The following is a 17,743-nucleotide window of genomic DNA, read 5'->3' on the forward strand; positions in this document are numbered from 1 at the left end:
GGGCCCATGAGAGTCCTAAGTGGCTGTGGGAACCAAGGGTTTCAGAAGCATTTGAGGTGCTTGCTGAAAATGCAGACTTCTGGGCACCCTCTATATCTACAGAATCTGGCTCCCTTGGGACGGGCCAGGATTTACAGTCTCAGCAGACACCTCAGGTGATTTAAATACCAAAAACAGTTGAAGAACCTCTGCCCTGGAGTTGACCACCATGACCTATCAAAGGCTCAAGGTGGGCTTCTTTCAGCAGGGGCTACTTGCTGGGGTCAGTTTGCCCTTCAGATTTACTGAATTAAACCTGCGCTGTGCCCTTCTGGTAATTGTTAGCCGATTTTTTTTTTTAAAGAGAGACTATTTTTGTTTTAATCCTCACCCGAGGGTATGCTTTTTAAAATTTATTTATTTATTTATGTATTTATTTATTTATTTTAGAGAGAGAGAGGAGGAAAGAGAGAGAGAAACATCAATGTGAAAGTAAAACATCGATCGGTTGCCTCTTGTATGCACCCGGACCAGGGATCCAACCCACAATCTCAATATGTGCCCTGACTGGGAATCAAACCTGAAAACTTTTGGTACTCGGGACGACACTCCAACTGATTGAGCCACCCTGCCAGGGCTCAGCCGAATAGTATTACTACTCTGAGGATCCTCTGATGCTGTCATATGTAATTGTGGTCTCTCTCAGCAGTGGCCTGTGTTCATCATCAAGCTCTCCAGTATTTGCCCTCAAAGATAAAAATGTTCACCACCACATGACATTTTTCAAGTCTTTTATTCAAAAAGCAGATAAGTGACATATTTCTCTTGATTGGGGATAACTTAACATTTACTGACTGGATCATTGTACCTTGATTCAATGCACCCTGATATTCAGTCTTGTCCTAAGTTAACCAAACCACTGAGGGAACAGCAATAGAGAGGGGGCCTCTCCTTTTTTATTTCTTACATTCATCGTCAAGCCCTAGTTGAGATGCCAGTGCCCAATCCCCTTACAAAACAAACAACAGCAAGAAAAATGTCAAGATGTCTATGTTAATGAAGCAGCCACTGTGGCCCTCTCAGCCACCTACCTCTACTTCAAGCTCAGGTGCTGTTCCCTGAGCCAGGGAAGAGCGACCCCTGGTGTCGGAGTGCACCATCTGCACAGGCTTTGCTTGGGCATCAGCTCTGACCTCAGCCTACAGAGCTTCAAATGAGAACTAGGATAGGAACCAGAGCCAGAAGGGAAAAGTGGAGAAAATATAAAAGTGGCTCACAGATTAGCTGAGATGTTCCTGGATTCATAACATTCATCTAGAGGCCATGTTCTGTCATGAGAAGAACAGAGGCTTGATGACACAGGACCTGATTCTGCTGGCTGTGAGGACCGTTACCTAGGTGACCGACCTCAGGCAAGGAAGCTGCTTGCACTCTGAGCATCAGTTTCCTCAGCTTTAAAATGGGGATATAATTCTTACCTCACAGGATTGTTTGGGGAATACAATTAGCACTGTATATGAAAGCATCTATTATACTGTCTGGTACAAGCTAAGTGCTCAATAAGCAGTGTTTGAGCCTGAAATTTACCTAGGGAAACGTTAAAAAAGAAACTTTCCTTTACCGTCCAACAGATACTGAGTTAGCAAATTAGCATTATATTTGATTCCTTTACTGTGTGTATTTGATTTAAATCATCAAAAGCTGTGCTGACAAAGAAAATATGCCATTTAATCATCTTAGAGTTCATTTCATCTTAACATAACAGAGGGTTTCACACTAAACATGTAGCAGGCATTATCCTACTGTTTCCACTGGGACCAAATGTGCACCAATGAAAAGTTATAAGAAGGCAGATTTGGATTCAACATTAAAAGGACCAACTGGGGCCTGGGCTGCTGTGCTGCACAACTCCAGGGGACACGATTCATCTACGCGACAAGGCAGACCACAGCCCTGGGCTGTGCAGGGCCCAGCTGCACTGTGGGCCCAGAGCCCCAACTGGAGTCCCTTGTCTTGGGCTGGCTTATGAAAAACGAAGTTCCTTATCACGGAATCTGTTTGATTTAAGGAACATGACAATAAGTCAAGGATGTAGAAGAAATGGTTCCTACTTGGATAAGAGTCTGACTAGACCTTTTAAGTCTTTTTGTTTATTTGTTTGTTTTTTTGTTAATCCTCACCCAACCAGGGCCTGGGCCGGGGAGGAGCCCGCAGCCAAGCTACATGCCCTTGACTGAATCGAACCTTGACTTAAATGTGCAACTTTTCATTGGTGCACATTTTGTCCCTTTGGTCCGCAGGCTGACGCTCTATCCACTAGTCAAACAGGCTGGAGGGACCTTTTCATTCTTAATTGGTTCATGAAACATTTCTGGAAAATCCATTGGACTTCAGATGCAGGCCTCAGTCCAGGAATAAAAAAAATGAATAAGACACCATCTCTGCCCCAGGAAAGACAGCAGTCCACTCAGGAAGTTGTGCTCCCCACAGTAATTTGGCATCCTGACATGGTAACAGCTGTCCCCTTCAGTGGCAGCTGAAATTGCATAGCTGTGCCCTCGGCTTTTAAGATTAAGGCTTTCCTTTTTTTCCTAGAAATATAAACCTGTTCTTTTCTTCTACAGATTTGATGTCCACGGTTGTGGACACACAGTTGTAACTAAATTAATCTAATTTAAATTCTCAAATTTATTGATTTCAAGAAAAGGTCGCTGCAGTTATGAAAGAGAAGCTGAAGAAAGTCTGACTTCAGTGACAAGGATCCTTTGATCTTAGAATAAGTGGTTAAGAGTAAAAAAATCTAAAACTTGTTGTACATAGTATAGATTAGCAATTTTGAACTGGTGTGCTGCAAAAGTTTTTAGAACATACAATACCTGACTAGTCAGGGACGCTGACCTCGTTTCCGTTAGATTGTCAAGTAAAAAAATGACAACAGCCACCCGGCCGGCATGGCTCAATGTTTGAGCATCAACCTATGAACCAGGAGGTCACGGTTCAATTCCTGGTCAGGACACATGCCCAGGTTGCAGGTTCAATCCCTAGTGTGTGGCGTGCAGGAGGCAGCCGATCAATGATTCTCTCATCACTGATGTTTCTCTCTCTCCCTCTGTCTTCCTCTCTGAAATCAATAAAAACATATATTTTTAATGACAAGAGCCAGCACAATAGCTGTGAATGCATCAAAACCATACCATTGGTTTTTTCTGTCAGATCAGCAAAAAATATATATTTTGTTGTGTCACAGAATTTTAGTAATTAGTTTATGTGGGCTATGAGTTGAAAAATGTTGAAAATTACTTGTGTAGATAAATAATGTCTTCTGTGAAGGATACCAAAATGTTATTTTTTAAAAGTAATGAGGTATTCTGGGTAAGCCTGGTAGTCATAAAATACCACAAATAAACTTGGAGTGCTCACATTATCTGTGACAGTATCATACAGGTCAAGAGAATTTTGAGGATTCTTTGGAGGAGGCACAAGTAATGAAGTATTTCCAAGTGTGTACAATCCAGTGAGCACACGCACATAATACATATGCTTTTTCCCATTTGCGTCTGGTCTGGAGTAAGTATCATGGGCAGAATAATTGGCATTGACAGCAAAGTAGGTTCCCCTTCCGTATGCCACAGCTGTGAAAAGAAAGACAACATTTTTAAGAATTTCAATTTGTCTATAATTTAATGTATTGACTCAATATGTCAAATAATCCTATCTAATAAAAGAGAAACATGGTAATTAGCCATACGGCCGCTACCCTTCCCATTGGCTAATCACTGAGATATGCAAATTAACTGCTAACCAAGATGGTGGCCGGCAGCCAGGCAGCTGACGCGAACAGGGAGGCTTGCTTGCTTCAGTGATGGAGGAAGCCAGGTTCCCTGCCTGCCTTGCCAGCCTCTCAGCTGCTCTCTAAGAAACATTGTAACAAATATAGAAGCTAAACAAAACCCCAGAAACTGCTTTAGTCAGCCAGGCTTCAGCCAGCCGGACTGCAACATTGTTTCAAATACAGAAGGTAAACAAAGGCCAGAAACCTGCTTTCAGCAGCGGAGGTCTCATAGCTGGAGCAGAGCCTTAGAGCTAAAGCTGGCCCAGAATAAAAAGAAAAAAGAAAAAAAGGAGCGGTTGGGAGCTTCAGTCACCTGCCAGCCTGAAAACGGCCATCATCCCCTCATCCAGGCTGGCCAGGCACCCCAGTGGGGACCCCCACCCTGAAGGGGGTGTGACCAGATGCAAACAGCCATCATCCCCTCACCGAGCCTAGGAAGGCACCCTAGTGGGGACCCCCACCCTGAAGGGGGTGTGACCAGCTGCAAACAGCCATCATCCCCTCATCCAGGCTGGCCAGGCACCCCAGTGGGGACCCCCACCCTGATCCAGGACACCCTTCAGGGCAAACCAGCCAGCCCCCACGCATGCACCAGGCCTCTATCCTATATAGTAAAAGGGTAATATGCCTCCCAGCACCGGGATCAGCGTGACAGGGGGCAGCGACCAAACCCCCTGATCGCCCTGCAGCTCTGTGTGTGACAGGGGGCGGGGCTACAACCTCCCTATCCGCCCTGCTCTGTTCATGACAGGGGAAGGCACCCCAACCCCCTGATCAGCCCTGCTCTGTGGCTGATAGGGGGGAGCTCCCCAACCCACTGATCGCCCTGTGGCTCTGTGTGTGACAGGGTGCGGCACCCCAACCCCCTATCAGCCCTGCTCTGTGAGTGACAGGGGGGAGCTCCTCAAGCCCCTGATGGGCCCTGCTCTGTGCGTGACAGGGGGGAGCTCCTCAACCCCCTGATGGGCCCTGCTCTGTGTGTGACAGGGGGCGGGGCCACAACCTCCCTATCCGCCCTGCTCTGTTCGTGACAGGGGAAGGCGCCCCAACACCCTGATCAGCCCTGCTCTGTGCCTGATAGGGGGGAGCTCCCCAACCCCGCTCCCCCCACGGGCCCTACTCTGTGTGTGACGGGGTAGAGCCATAGCCTCCCCATCGGCCCTGCCTTGAGTGTGACAGTGGCAACACCCCAAGCCCCTGATTGGCCCTGCTCTGTGCATGACAGGGGGAGCTCCCCAACCCCCTGATCGGCCCTGCTCTGTGTGTGACAGGATATGGAGCCCCAACCCCCCTGATGGGCCCTGCTCTGTGCATGACAGGGGGCAGCGCCCCAAACCCCTGATCGGCCCTGCTCTGTGCGTGACAGGGGGTGGCGCCGCAACCTCCCTATCGACCCTGCCTTGAGTGTGACAGGGGGCGGTGCCCCAACCCCCCAATCGGCCCTACCCTGAGCTTGACTAGGGGTGGCATCGCGACCTCCCAATCCGCCCTGCTCTGTGCATGACAGGGGGCGGCACCCCAACTCCCCAATCGGCCCTGCTCTGAGCCCGACCAGGGGCTGCACCTAGGGATTGGGCCTGCCCTCTGCCACCCGGGAGCAGGCCTAAGCCAGCAGGTCATTATCTCCCGAGGGGTCCCAGACTGGGAGAGGGCATAGGCTGGGCTGAGGGACCCCCCTCTCCCCCCCGAGTGCACAAATTTTTGTGCACAGGGACTCTAGTGTTAATATAATGTTCAATTCTTTCTAAAGCCTCCTTAAAAATAATGTGTGTGTGTGTGTGTGTGTGTGTGTGTGTGTGTGTGTGTGTGTGTTTAATTTCAAAAAATCATTCTTCCACCTCAAAGGGCCAGTCAGTCCCTTTGGGAGGAAACATAGTGAGTCTGACCTGAAACTTAGGCTGCACCCTGGCCATGAGCCATGAGGGAACACAATGCAATCCGCGGGACCCCTGAGCCAGATTGGCTTCTCTTGGCTGACACCTCCTTTGGAGCAGCCACGTGACTTACATCCTTACCATTTTTTCCTGCATAACTGCGGTTAAAGCCATGTTGATTGACATGCGGCAAGGAGTCAGCATCTGTCCCATGGAAGAGCAGCCGCTCATTTTGTATATGGCCATTCTTGTCATCCATGGTTTTTTTCTTTGTCTGGTAGTGCTGCCAGAGACTTCGATTCTGGATTCTCTCAATCTGAAAATCAATAAGGAAAAATATTCTGTCAGTGCCAATGGCCCGTGGCAAGATACATCAAATGAAACATGATCACTATTTTTATTTAAAAATATTTTTATTGATTTCAGAGAGAAAGGGAAAGGAAGAGCGAGAGAGAAACATTAATGATGAGAGGGAATCATTGATCAGCTGCCTCCTGCATGCCCCCTACTGGGGACTGAGCCTGCAACCCAGGCATGTGCCCTTACCAGAATCGAACCTGGGCAGGCTCACACTCCATCCACTGAGCCAAACCAGCCAGGGCACTATTTTTTCTTTTGCTAGTAATCCTCACCCAAGGATATGTTTAGAGAGAGGAAGGGGAAAGAGATAGAGATGGAGATAGAGACAGAGATAGAGAGAGGCAATGATGTGAGAAACATCAATCTTTGCAGGGGTGGGCAAACTTTTTGACTCGAGGGCCACAATGGGTTCTTAAACTGGACCGGAGGGCCGGAACAAAAGCATGGATGGAGTGTTTGTGTGAACTAATATAAATTCAAAGTAAACATCATTACATAAAAGGGTACGGTCTTTTTTTTTTTTTTAGTTTTATTCATTTCAAACGGGCCGGATCCGGCCCACGGGCCGTAGTTTGCCCACGGCTGATCTATTGCCTCCCATATGTGCCCAAACAAGACTCAAAACCACAACCTAGGTATGTGTCCTGACCAGGAATCAAACCCAAAACCTTTTGGTGTTCCAGATGGCACTCCAACCAACTGAGCCACCACTGGCCAGGGCATGATCACTATTTTTTACAAGTAAAAATTACTATAAACAGCAAATTCAATGCCAGGTGGCAGCTAACTGCATTCAGAAATCTTTTTAGATCCAGTGCTTCACAAATCGGGCCTTGGGGGAAAAGTTACTTTAATTTTTCACATCTTTTATGCACCACATGCAGCAAGCAAGATTTAGGATCTTGGACAACCAAGGTAGCTCAACTCCTGCTTCTTACTTTCACTGTAATTACTGCTCCTGTTGCAGTCTATCCCTCTTTGTCCCTTTGCCTCTCTCCTCTTCAGTCCTTTTAAGATGTTGGTTTACCTAGCCAAGTTCTAACCACGGGAGAAGCACTAGAGTGTCTAGGCAAGAAGGAAATTAGTTAATGGAACTTAATCTCTCATCCAATTGGAAGAGTGAATGATGAATCCTGGAGGCAGGGAATCTGGCTGTAGACCAAAGTGACCATGCTTTTTTCTTTTCTAATTTATTTTTCAATTACATTTTACATTCAATACCATTCTCTATTAGTTTACTGTGTACAACAAAGTAGTTAAAAAAATTAGGTACTTTACAGAGTGGTCCCCCAACTGTGTCAAGTACCCACCTAGCCCTAAACCCATTTATCTCGATATTATGGACTATATTCCCTACACTGTAATCTACACTTCTGTGGCTCTTCTGCAACTAGCAATTTGTACTTCTTAATCCTTTCATCTTTGTCACCATGTCCCCCAAAACCCTCCCTTCTAACAGCTATCAGTCTGTCCTCTGTATCTATGAGTCTGTTTCTATTTTGTTTATTTATTTTATTCATTAGATTCCACATGTAAGTGAAATCATATGGCAATTGTCTTTCTTTGATTTATTTCACTTAGCATAATCCTCTCTAGTTCCATTCATGCTGGCATAAAAGGTAGGATTTCCTTCTTTTTTACAGCCCAAAGTAGTATTTCAATGTGTAAATGCACTGCCACTTTCTTATCTACTCGTCTACTGATGAGCACTTGGGCTGCTTCAAAATTTTGGCTATTGTAAATACTGCTGCAATGAATATATGGGTACATATATATTCTTTCAAACTAGTGTTTCTACTTTCTTTAGATAGTCCCAGAAGTGGAATCACTAGGTCATAAGGCAATTCATTTTTAATTTTTTGAGGAACCTCCACATTAATCTTCATAATGGCTACACCAATCTGCATTTCACAGTGGCCATGGTCTGACCATCCTCTTGGGCAGTGGTTCCAGGGCTGTGGTGAAAACTCCTTGGGTCCTGGATGTCAGATCAGCTTCAAAACTTCCCTAACCAAGGAGAAACCAAGATGGCGGCATAGGTAAACACCGGAAATTGCTGCCTCGCACAACCACTTCAAAACTACAACTAAAAGACAAAACGGACATCATCCAGAACCACAGAAAGGCTGGCTGAGTGGAAATTCTACAACTAGAAGGAAAGAGAAAAGCACACTGAGACTCAGAGGCAGTGCGGAAGTAAAGTGCAGAGGTACGGATGCATGTGCTCAGAAAGGGCTGGCAACTGAGGACGCGGTTGTCTTTTTTAATCGGGAGGGAGTCTCAAGTTCCCGACTGCTCTGAACTCCAGTTCCGGGCGAGACTCTGGGGACCCAGACTCATACGGGGAGAAACTGGACTGTCTGGCATCAGTTGTAAATTGAGGGAGGCTTTCTCTCAGAGGTGCTTGCAGTGATTACCAGGACACTGAGACCCAGGACCTCTTAGGGCACTGCTGAGAATCAGCCCTAGCTGTTTACTCCAATCTATTGATTCCCTGAGACCCCATATCACCCAAACTGTGTGCAGAGGCTCTTGCATATGAATGCCCTGGCCCTTTGCTATCTAAAATTACCTAACAAATTGCACCTAGGTCAGAGAACCAGAATATCCAAAAGAAGGCCCATACCCCACAGCAGCTTGCATTGCTTCACAGCTGAGCCTCATCTGGGCACCTCCAAATCCCCAAAAAAGAAGAGGAATCTGCATATCTCTCCGTAGCTCCCGCTAGGTGTTCTCAGGCAGAGGCTAAAATTAGGACCTCCTTAGATCCAAAAGCCAGTGTACCCAGTGGTCAGAGTGGACCATCCAGATTACAACTCTCAGATCCATAAGGGACACACTCAGGGGGCAGACTCAGTGAGCACCAAAGCCCCACTGAAGTAAGTCTTGCCCCAGAAGGATGTCTCCAGCACAGAAGTTCTCCCACCATAGACACAGCTGATTCTCACAGCCAATTGGCCTGGAGGTCAATTCCTCCCAATGATACCAACAACAACCAAGACTTTACTACAACAAGACTGGGCACACAGCCCACAAAGTGGTGCACCAAGAGTGTCCACCTCAGGTAATTGGGAAGGCTGAGCCTTATAGGACAACTAGCACAAAAAGCCACTCTATCAACACAGGGAAATAGCCAAAATGCAGAGACAAAGAAACAGGTCACAAATGACAGAAATAGAGGAAAGCAAACTACTGGGTTTAGAGCTCAAAACCACGGTTATAAGGTTTTTAAAGAATTTTCTAGTAACCGCTGGTAAATTTAGTGAGACCCTTGAGGATATGAAAAAGGACCAACTAGAAATTAAGCATACACTGACTGAAATAAAGAATAATATACAAAGATCCAACAGCAGACTAGAGGATCACAAGAATCAAGTCAGAGATTTGAAATATGAAGAAGCAAAAAACACCCAACTGGAAAAGCAAAAAGAAAAAAGAATCCAGACCACAGCTGTGAACAGCACCCACCAGAGGAGCTGCTGCCAACTGAGGAGCAGCTGCTAAGGCAACCGCCCGAGGAGCAACCACAGGCCGCGGAGCCAATGCTACCCTGGGAGCAGCCACGGAACGATTCAACATCTAGATATGTCAGTGAGATCAAACATGGGTAGACAAAGAAACCCCCTAAGGAAAGAAAAGGAGGACTCGCCGGAAAAGCAGCTAAGTGATACAGAGGCATTCAACATGACAGAAAAAGAATTCAGAATAAGGGTCTTAGAGTGCATAAACCAGATGGAGGGGAAAAATCAACAACTTATGCAAGAAGCAAGAAGAAACAGATGAAAAATCAGTAACTTATGTATGACTCAAGAAGAAATGAAGAGCAATATAGCTGCAATAAAAAACACCATTGAAAGTATCAACAGTAGACTAGGAGAAGCGGAGGACCGAATTAGTGAATTAGAAGACAAGGAAGCAAAACACAACCAAACTGTACTGCAATTGGAGAAAAAAATTAAAAGATAGGAGGAGAGTCTAAGGGAGCATTGGGACAACATGAAACAAAACAACATACGAATAATAGGGGTGCCAGAACAACAGAAAGAGGAACAAGGATTAGAAAACCTTTTCGAAGAAATAATATCAGAAAACTTCCCTGAGGTGGGGAAGAAAAAAGTCACACAAGCCCAGAGAGTCCCAAACAAGGTGAACCTGAAAAGACCCACAACAAGACACATCATAATTACCATGGCAAATGTTCAGGACAAAGAGAGAATCTTAAAGGCTGCAAGAGAGAGACGGAAAGTTACATACAAGGGATATCCCATTAGATTATCAAATGATTTCTCAACAGAAACACATCAGGCCAGAAAAGAATGGGCGGAAATTTACAAAGTGATGCAAAGCAAAGGACTGAATCCAAGAATACTCTACACAGCAAGGCTATCATTCAAAATTGAAGGGGAAATAAGAAGCTTCACAGACAAAAAAAGGCTAAGGGAGTTTATCACCACCAAGCCAGCAATGCAAGAAATGCTAAAGGAACTGGTGTAAAAAGAAGAATTAAAAAGCTCAGAAAGAAAACAGCCACACAAAAAAAGAAATGGCTACAAACAAGTAGCTTTCAATAATAACTTTAAACGTAAACGGATTAAATGCTCCAACCAAAAGACATCGAGTGGCTGAATGGATAAAAAAAACATGACCCATACATTTGCAGTCTACAAGAGACCCACCTAATTAGAAGGGACTCACACAGACTGAAAGTGAAGGGATGGAAAAATATCTTTCAGGCAAATGGAAAGGAAAAGAAAGCTGGGGTAGCAATACTTATATCGGACAAAATAGACCTCAAAGTGAAGGCCATAACAAGAGATAAGGAAGGCCACTTCATAATACTAAAGGGATCAATACAACAAGAAGATATAACCCTGGTAAACATATATGCACCCAATGCAGGAGCACCCAAATACATAAAAAAACTCCTAGAAGATATCAAAGGAGAGATCGACAACAATACAGTCATAGTAGGGGACTTTAATACACCACTGACATCACTGGATAAATCCTCTAGATGAAAAATCAACAAAGAAAAAGCAATCCTAAATGACTCACTAGATCAGATGGACTTAATTGACATCTTCAGAACACTTTACCCCAAAGCCATGGAATATACATTCTTCTCAAGTGCTCATGGGACATCTTCAAAAATAGACCACATATTGGGTCACAAACAAAGTCTCCCCAAATTCAAGAAGATTGAAATCATACCAAGCATCTTCTCAGACCACGAAGGCATAATATTAGAAATAAACTACAAAAAAACAACCCAAAATACTCAAACACTTGGAAGCTGAATAGCATATTATTAAATATTGATTGGGTTACCAATGTGATCAAAGAAGAAATTAAAAACATCCTGGAATCTAATGACAATGAAAACACAACAATCCAAAACCTATGGGACGCAATGAAAGCAGTCCTGAGAGGGAAGTTTATAGCTCTACAGGCCTATCTCAAAAAACAAGAAAAAATGGTAGTAAATCATCTAACTCTACATCTCAAAGAATTAGAAAGAGAGCAACAAGAAAACCCCAGAGTGAGCAGAAGGAAGGAGATAATAAAGATTAGAGCAGAAATAAATGACATAGAGGCTAAAAAAACAATACAGAAAATCAATGAAACCAAGAGCTGGTTCTTTGAAAGGATAAACAAGATTGACAAACCTCTAGCCAGGCTCACCAAGAAGCAAAGAGAGAGGACCCAAATGAACAAAATCAGAAACGATTGAGGCGAAATAACACAGACCCCACAGAAATACAAATGATAGTTAAAAAATACTATGGACAACTCTACTCTAATAAACTAGACAACATGGAGGAAATGGACAAATTCCTAGAAAAATACAACATTCCAAAACTCAATCAGGAAGAATCTAAAAATCTCAATAGGCCAATAAGTATGGAAGAAACTGAAGCAGTCATCAAAAAGCTTCCAGCAAACAAAAGCCCAAGACCAGACAGCTTCACAGGGGAGTTTTACCAAACATTCAAGGAAGAACTAAAACCTATCCTCCTCAGACTACTACAAAAAATTCAAGAGGAAGGAACACTTCCAAGCTCATTCTATGAAGCCAGCATCACCCTAATACCAAAACCAGGTAAAGACAACAGAATGAAAGAGAATTACAGGCCAATATCCCTCATGAACATAGATGCCAAAATCCTCAACAAAATCTTAGCAAATCAGATCCAGCAGTACATCAGAAAGATCATACACCATGGCCAAGTAGGATTTATCCCAGAAATGCAAGGATGGTACAACATCTGTAAATCAATAAACGTGATACATCACATAAACAAATTGAAAGAAAAAAACCACATAGTCATATCAATTGATGCAGAAAAAGCATTCGACAAAATCCAACACCCATTTTTGATAAAAACTCTCAGCAAGGTGGGAGTAGAAGGATCATACCTCAACATAATAAAAGCCATATATGACAAGCCCACAGCCAACATCATACTCAATGGACAAAAACTAACACCATTTCCCCTAAGAACAGGAACAAGACAGGGATGCCCACTCTCACCACTTCTGTTCAACATAGTACTGGAAGTATTAGCCATTGCAATTAGACAAGAAGAAGAAAAAAAAGGCATCCAAATTGGAAAAGAGGAAGTAAAACTGTCCTCATTTGCAGATGACATGATATTATACATACAAAACCCTAAAGACTCCACCAAAAAACTATTACTTAATACATGAATTTGGCAATGTAGCAGGATACAAAATTAACCCCAAGAAATCTATGGCATTTCTATACATCAATAGTGAACTTTCAGAAAGAGAGACTCAAAAAACAATCCCATTTTTCCATCACACCAAAAAAATTAAGCTACCTAGGAATAAACTTAACTAAAGAGGTAAAAGACCTCTACTCAGAAAACTACAGGACATTGAAAAAAGGCATAGAGGAAGACATAAACAGATGGAAGAACATACCGTGTTCAGGGATTGGTAGAATCAACATCATTAAAATGTCCATACTACCCAAAGCAATCTATAAATTCAACGCACTTCCCATTAAAATACCAACAGCATATTTCACAGATCTAGAACGAACTCTCCAAAAATTCATCTGGAATAAAAAAAAGACCCAGAATAGCTGCAGCAATCCTGAGAAAGAACAAAGTAGGTGGGATCTCAATATCAGATATCAAGCTGTATTACAAAGCCACTGTTCTCAAAACTGCCTGCTACTGGAAAAAGAACAGATATATAGATCAATGGAATAGAATAGAGAGCCCTGAAATCTGCCCGAACCAATATGCTCAAATAATATTTGACAAAGGAGGCAAGAACATACAATGGAGTCAAGATAGTCTCTTCAATAAATGGTGTTGGGAAAATTGGACAGATACATGCAAAAAAAAGAAACTAGACCACCAACTTACACCATGCACAAAAATAAACTCGAAATGGATAAAGGACTTAAATGTATGATGGGAAACCATAATAATTCTAGAAGAATCCAAAGGCAACAAAATCTCAGACATATGCAGAAGCAATTTCTTCACTGATACAGCTCCTAGGGCACTTAATACTAAAGAGAAAATGAACAAATGGGACTACATCAAAATAAAAAGCTTCTGCACAGCAAAAGAAACCATCAACAAAACAACAAGAAAGCCCACTGGGTGGGAAAACATATTTGCCAATGTCATATCTGATAAGGGCCTAATCTCCAAAATTTATAGGGAACTCACACAACTTAACAAAAAGAAGATAAACAATCCAATCAAAAAGTGGGCAAAGGAGCTAAATAGACACCTTTCAAAAGAGGACATTCAGAAAGCCAAGAGACATATGAAAACATGCTCAAAGTCACTAATCATCCGAGAGATGCAAATCAAAACAACAATGAGGTACCATCTCATACCTGTCAGAATGGCTATCATCAACAAATCAACAAACGACAAGTGCTGGAGAGGATGTGGAGAAAAAGGAACACTCGTGCACTGCTGGTGGGAATGCAGACTGGTGCAGCCACTATGGAAGACAGTATGGAGCTTCCTCAAAAAACTAAAAATGGAACTCCCATTTGACCCAGTGATCCCACTTCTAGGAATATATCTCAAGAAACCAGAAACACCAATCAGAAAGGATATATGCACCCATATGTTCATAGCAGCACAATTCACCATAGCTAAGATCTGGAAACAGCCTAAGTGCCCATCAGTAGATGAATGGATTAGAAAACCGAGGTATATCTACACGATGGAATACTATGCTGCTGTAAAAAAGAAGGAACTCTTACCATTTGCAGTGGCATGGATGGAACTGGAGAGCATTATGCTATGTGAAATAAGCCAGTCACTGAAGGAAAAACACATGATCTCACTCATTCATGGAATAAAAACCATTATAAACTGATGAACAAAAATAGATACAGAGGCAGAGCTGCCTCAAACAGACTGTCAAACTGCAGCAGGAAGCCCGGGGAGGTTAGGGGGGTAGAAGGGGGGGGCGTAAGAGATCAACTGAAGGACTTATATGCATGCATATAAGCATAACCAATGGACATAAGACACTGGGGGGTAGGGGAGGCCAGGGGATTTTCAAGGGTGGGGGGAAAAAGGAGACATATGTAATACCCTTTCTAATACTTTAAGCAATAAAACTAAAAAAAAAGAAAAAAGAATCCAAAAATATCAATATCGTGTAAGGAGCCTCCACGACAACTTCAAGCGTACCAACATCCGAATTATGGGGGTGCCAGAAGAAGAGAGAAAGCAAGATATTGAAAACCTATTTGAAGAAATAATGACACAAAACTTTCCCTACCTGGTGAAAGAAATACACTTACAAGTCCAGGAAGCGCAGAGAACCCCAAACAAAAGGAATCCAAAGAGGACCACACCAAGACACATCATCATTAAAATGCCAAGAGCAAAACACAAAGAGAGAATCTTAAAAGCAGCAAGAGAAAAACAGCTAGTTACCTACAAAGGGGTACCCATACAATTGTCAGTTGATTTCTCAACAGAAACTATGCAGGCCAGAGGGAGTGGCAAGAAATATTCAAAGTGATGAATAGCAAGAACCTACTTACCCAAGATTACTTTACCCAGCAAAGCTATCATTCAGAATTGAAGGTCAGATAAAGAGCTTCACAGATAAGAAAAAGCTAAAAGAGTTCATCACCACCAAACCAGTATTATATGAAATGCTGAAAGGTATTCTTTAAGAAGAGGAAGAAGAAGAAAAAGATAAAGATCCAAATTATGAACAACAAACACACATCTATCAACAAGTGAATCTAAAAATCAAGTGAATAAAAAATCTGATGAACAGAATAAACTGGTGGATATAATAGAATCAGGGGCATAGAAAGGGAGTGGACTGACAATTCTCGGGGGGGAAAGGGGTGTGGGGAGTGCAGGGAGAGACTGGACAAAAATCGTGCACCTATGGATGAGGACAGTGCCAGCCAGCCCCTCTGCAGGGAGTCTGCTATGCCTCCTCAGCTCCCAGGAATGAGGGCTGCACAGACAGGACACCCCAGGCTGCAGCAGGGGCTTGTTCAGGGATGAGGAGATGGGAGGCCGAGAGAAGACCACCTCCCCTATTCTGTAGGGAAGGGATCCACCGGCATCTCACTAACAAGGCTGGAACCAGTCCTGAGTGCTGTCCTCACAACTCACTCACCTGCTCCCCGAACTTCTGCTGCTCCTCAGCCTGCTTCCCCATGTGCAGCTGGGAGGAAAGAGACATCGCTACTTAGTTCCCAGGCTGTGGCAACGCAGCCCAGCCCAGAGCCAGAGGGGCTGGGGAGGGGGTGTTAGGGCAGAGCATGGCTTGGTAACTGGGTGGAGGGGAGCTATGGGGGGAAAAGAAAAACAACTGTAATAATCTGAACAATAAAGATTTATTTTTTTAAAAAAGTGTCAGAGTCAGGATTTGAACCGATGGTTATAGGGTCTCTGCTCTTAACCCTGCCACTGTGGCACCACGATATTCCCTGGAATGTGAATGCCATGCAGACAGGGAGCTGGCCTGTCTTGCCCCTGCTGTATCTCCAGCCCTGGAAGAGTGCCTTTCCCATAGGAGATACTCCATAAGCATTTGTAAAATGAAAGAATTCCCAGTTGGAAGCCTGTAAGGAGAGACTGCTGTTGGATATGTGCTCATCAAGTACTGGTTGCACAAAGGAGTCTCAGAGGAGAGAGACTCCTCTGAGGTCCCCTAAGGAATGATGGTGAGCCTATGACACACGTGTCAGAGGTGACACGCAATCTCATTTTTTTTTGGTTGATTTTTCTTTGTTAAATGGCATTTAAATATATAAAATAAATATCAAAAATATAAATCTTTTTTATACTATGGTTGAAAATATCAAGAAATTTCTATATGTGACATGGCACCAGAGTTAAGTTAGGGTTTTTCAAAATGCTGACACGCCAGGCTCAAAAGGTTTGCCATCACTGACCTAGACAGACCATGGACTGTGGTCAGAGAGACCCAGGCTCAAATCCCAGCTCCTGCATCCTTGAGTATAACAACAGGGAGACCACCTGCTGGGAAAGCTCATCATGCAGATGATGACAGTGTGAATGGGGCAAGCAGACCCTTCCCCTTGTGACTCCTGCAAGACCTGACTCCAGGCCTCATCCCCAGGAAGGCTGCCTCCTCCACCCCCAACCAGGAATGGATTTCCCAGAGAGAGCCTGGGGCACTGGTAGGGTGTGATCATGCCTCAAATAGGTCACTTGCCAGCTGGTCACTTTTTCCCACTGTTGCTGACCCAGATACATCTGGAAAACTGGCTTGCCTAAGGAGGAGGAGAGGTGGAATGGAGGGCAGTGAGGAAAAGGCCTTGACCCTGTCGTACCTCCCAACTCCCAGGGCTCCAGTCTTGTGTGGGGGTACACCAGAGTGGGAGGAGGGGCTGGGCTAATGGCAGAGTCTGAGGGCCTCAGAGGCTGCTGGGGGGCTTGCTTAACATGCAGTTTTGGCCCCACCCCTGAAAGGCCAGGTGCTGGAATCTCCATCGTAAGGAACTCCCCAAACTACTTTTACGCAGGCCTCAGACTGCCCTTTGAGGTGCCCTGGCTGAGTGGTCACCACCCCCCAGCACCAACCCTGGCTCAGGGTCTTCCTAAGTTCCTCTTCTCATTCTGTCCCAGTGTTACCTGGTGTCAGAAAATGGGAGTCCTAATGGTGCAGTAAGATGCTTATTTCAGGTTTTCTGCTTAAGTTCTCCCATTTCTAACCCTTATTCCTCACCTGCTGCCCAGTTCTGACTCTTTCCCCGACTTGACTTGACAAAGATTTGCACTGTCTCCTGTTTGGCTGCCCCTCAGCAGTCTCAATTGGTGGACAGAGCTGCAGGGGGCACCACCCAGCAGCTCTGTTTGGGGAGCACCCCCTTCGTAGAGATGAGGGGCAGGCAGCAAGCCTGGTGCCCGGGAGCAGGGAGGTGTTGGGGGGAGAAAATAAAAAAAAAAAAAACACAAAAAACCTTCCCTAATCAATAGGCAGTGGTAGTTCCATAAAGTTGTCAGAATCTTCTTCCATTCTAAAGGACTCTCAGTTCTCATACTGTTACTTGCCATCAGGTGTGTTTTTATTTTGGGGAATTCCATTTTTTTTTTAAAAAAAGTTGAACCCTAGCGCAAAGCACTGGCTAAACAAGAGTTTGGTGTAGCGAAATTATGATTTAAAAAAAAATATTACTAAAACTAAAATATTCAAA

At 44.0% G+C, this 17,743-nt stretch overlaps 1 protein-coding gene across 2 annotated transcripts in view; it reads right to left on the bottom strand.

The window, feature by feature from the left end:
- Window positions 1–753: 753 nt before the first annotated feature.
- LOC102426509 (poly [ADP-ribose] polymerase 14-like) overlaps window positions 754–17,743 on the bottom strand; it is a 66,766-nt gene continuing 49,776 nt past the window's right edge. Inside the window, exons 14-15 of one of the 2 annotated variants that reach the window (XM_023757357.1) lie at window positions 5,827–6,001; window positions 754–3,611 (exon numbers count right to left, since the gene is read on the bottom strand). In XM_023757357.1, coding sequence (XP_023613125.1) covers window positions 3,322–3,611; window positions 5,827–6,001 — 465 coding nt within the window. In that variant the 3' untranslated portion in view covers window positions 754–3,321. The remainder of the gene's footprint in view (window positions 3,612–5,826; window positions 6,002–17,743) is intronic. The other variant, XM_023757356.1, reaches the window with a different exon arrangement.

This window comes from Myotis lucifugus, unplaced genomic scaffold (genome assembly GCF_000147115.1).
Source record: "Myotis lucifugus unplaced genomic scaffold, Myoluc2.0 scaffold_105, whole genome shotgun sequence".
Classification (NCBI taxonomy): domain Eukaryota; kingdom Metazoa; phylum Chordata; class Mammalia; order Chiroptera; family Vespertilionidae; genus Myotis; species Myotis lucifugus.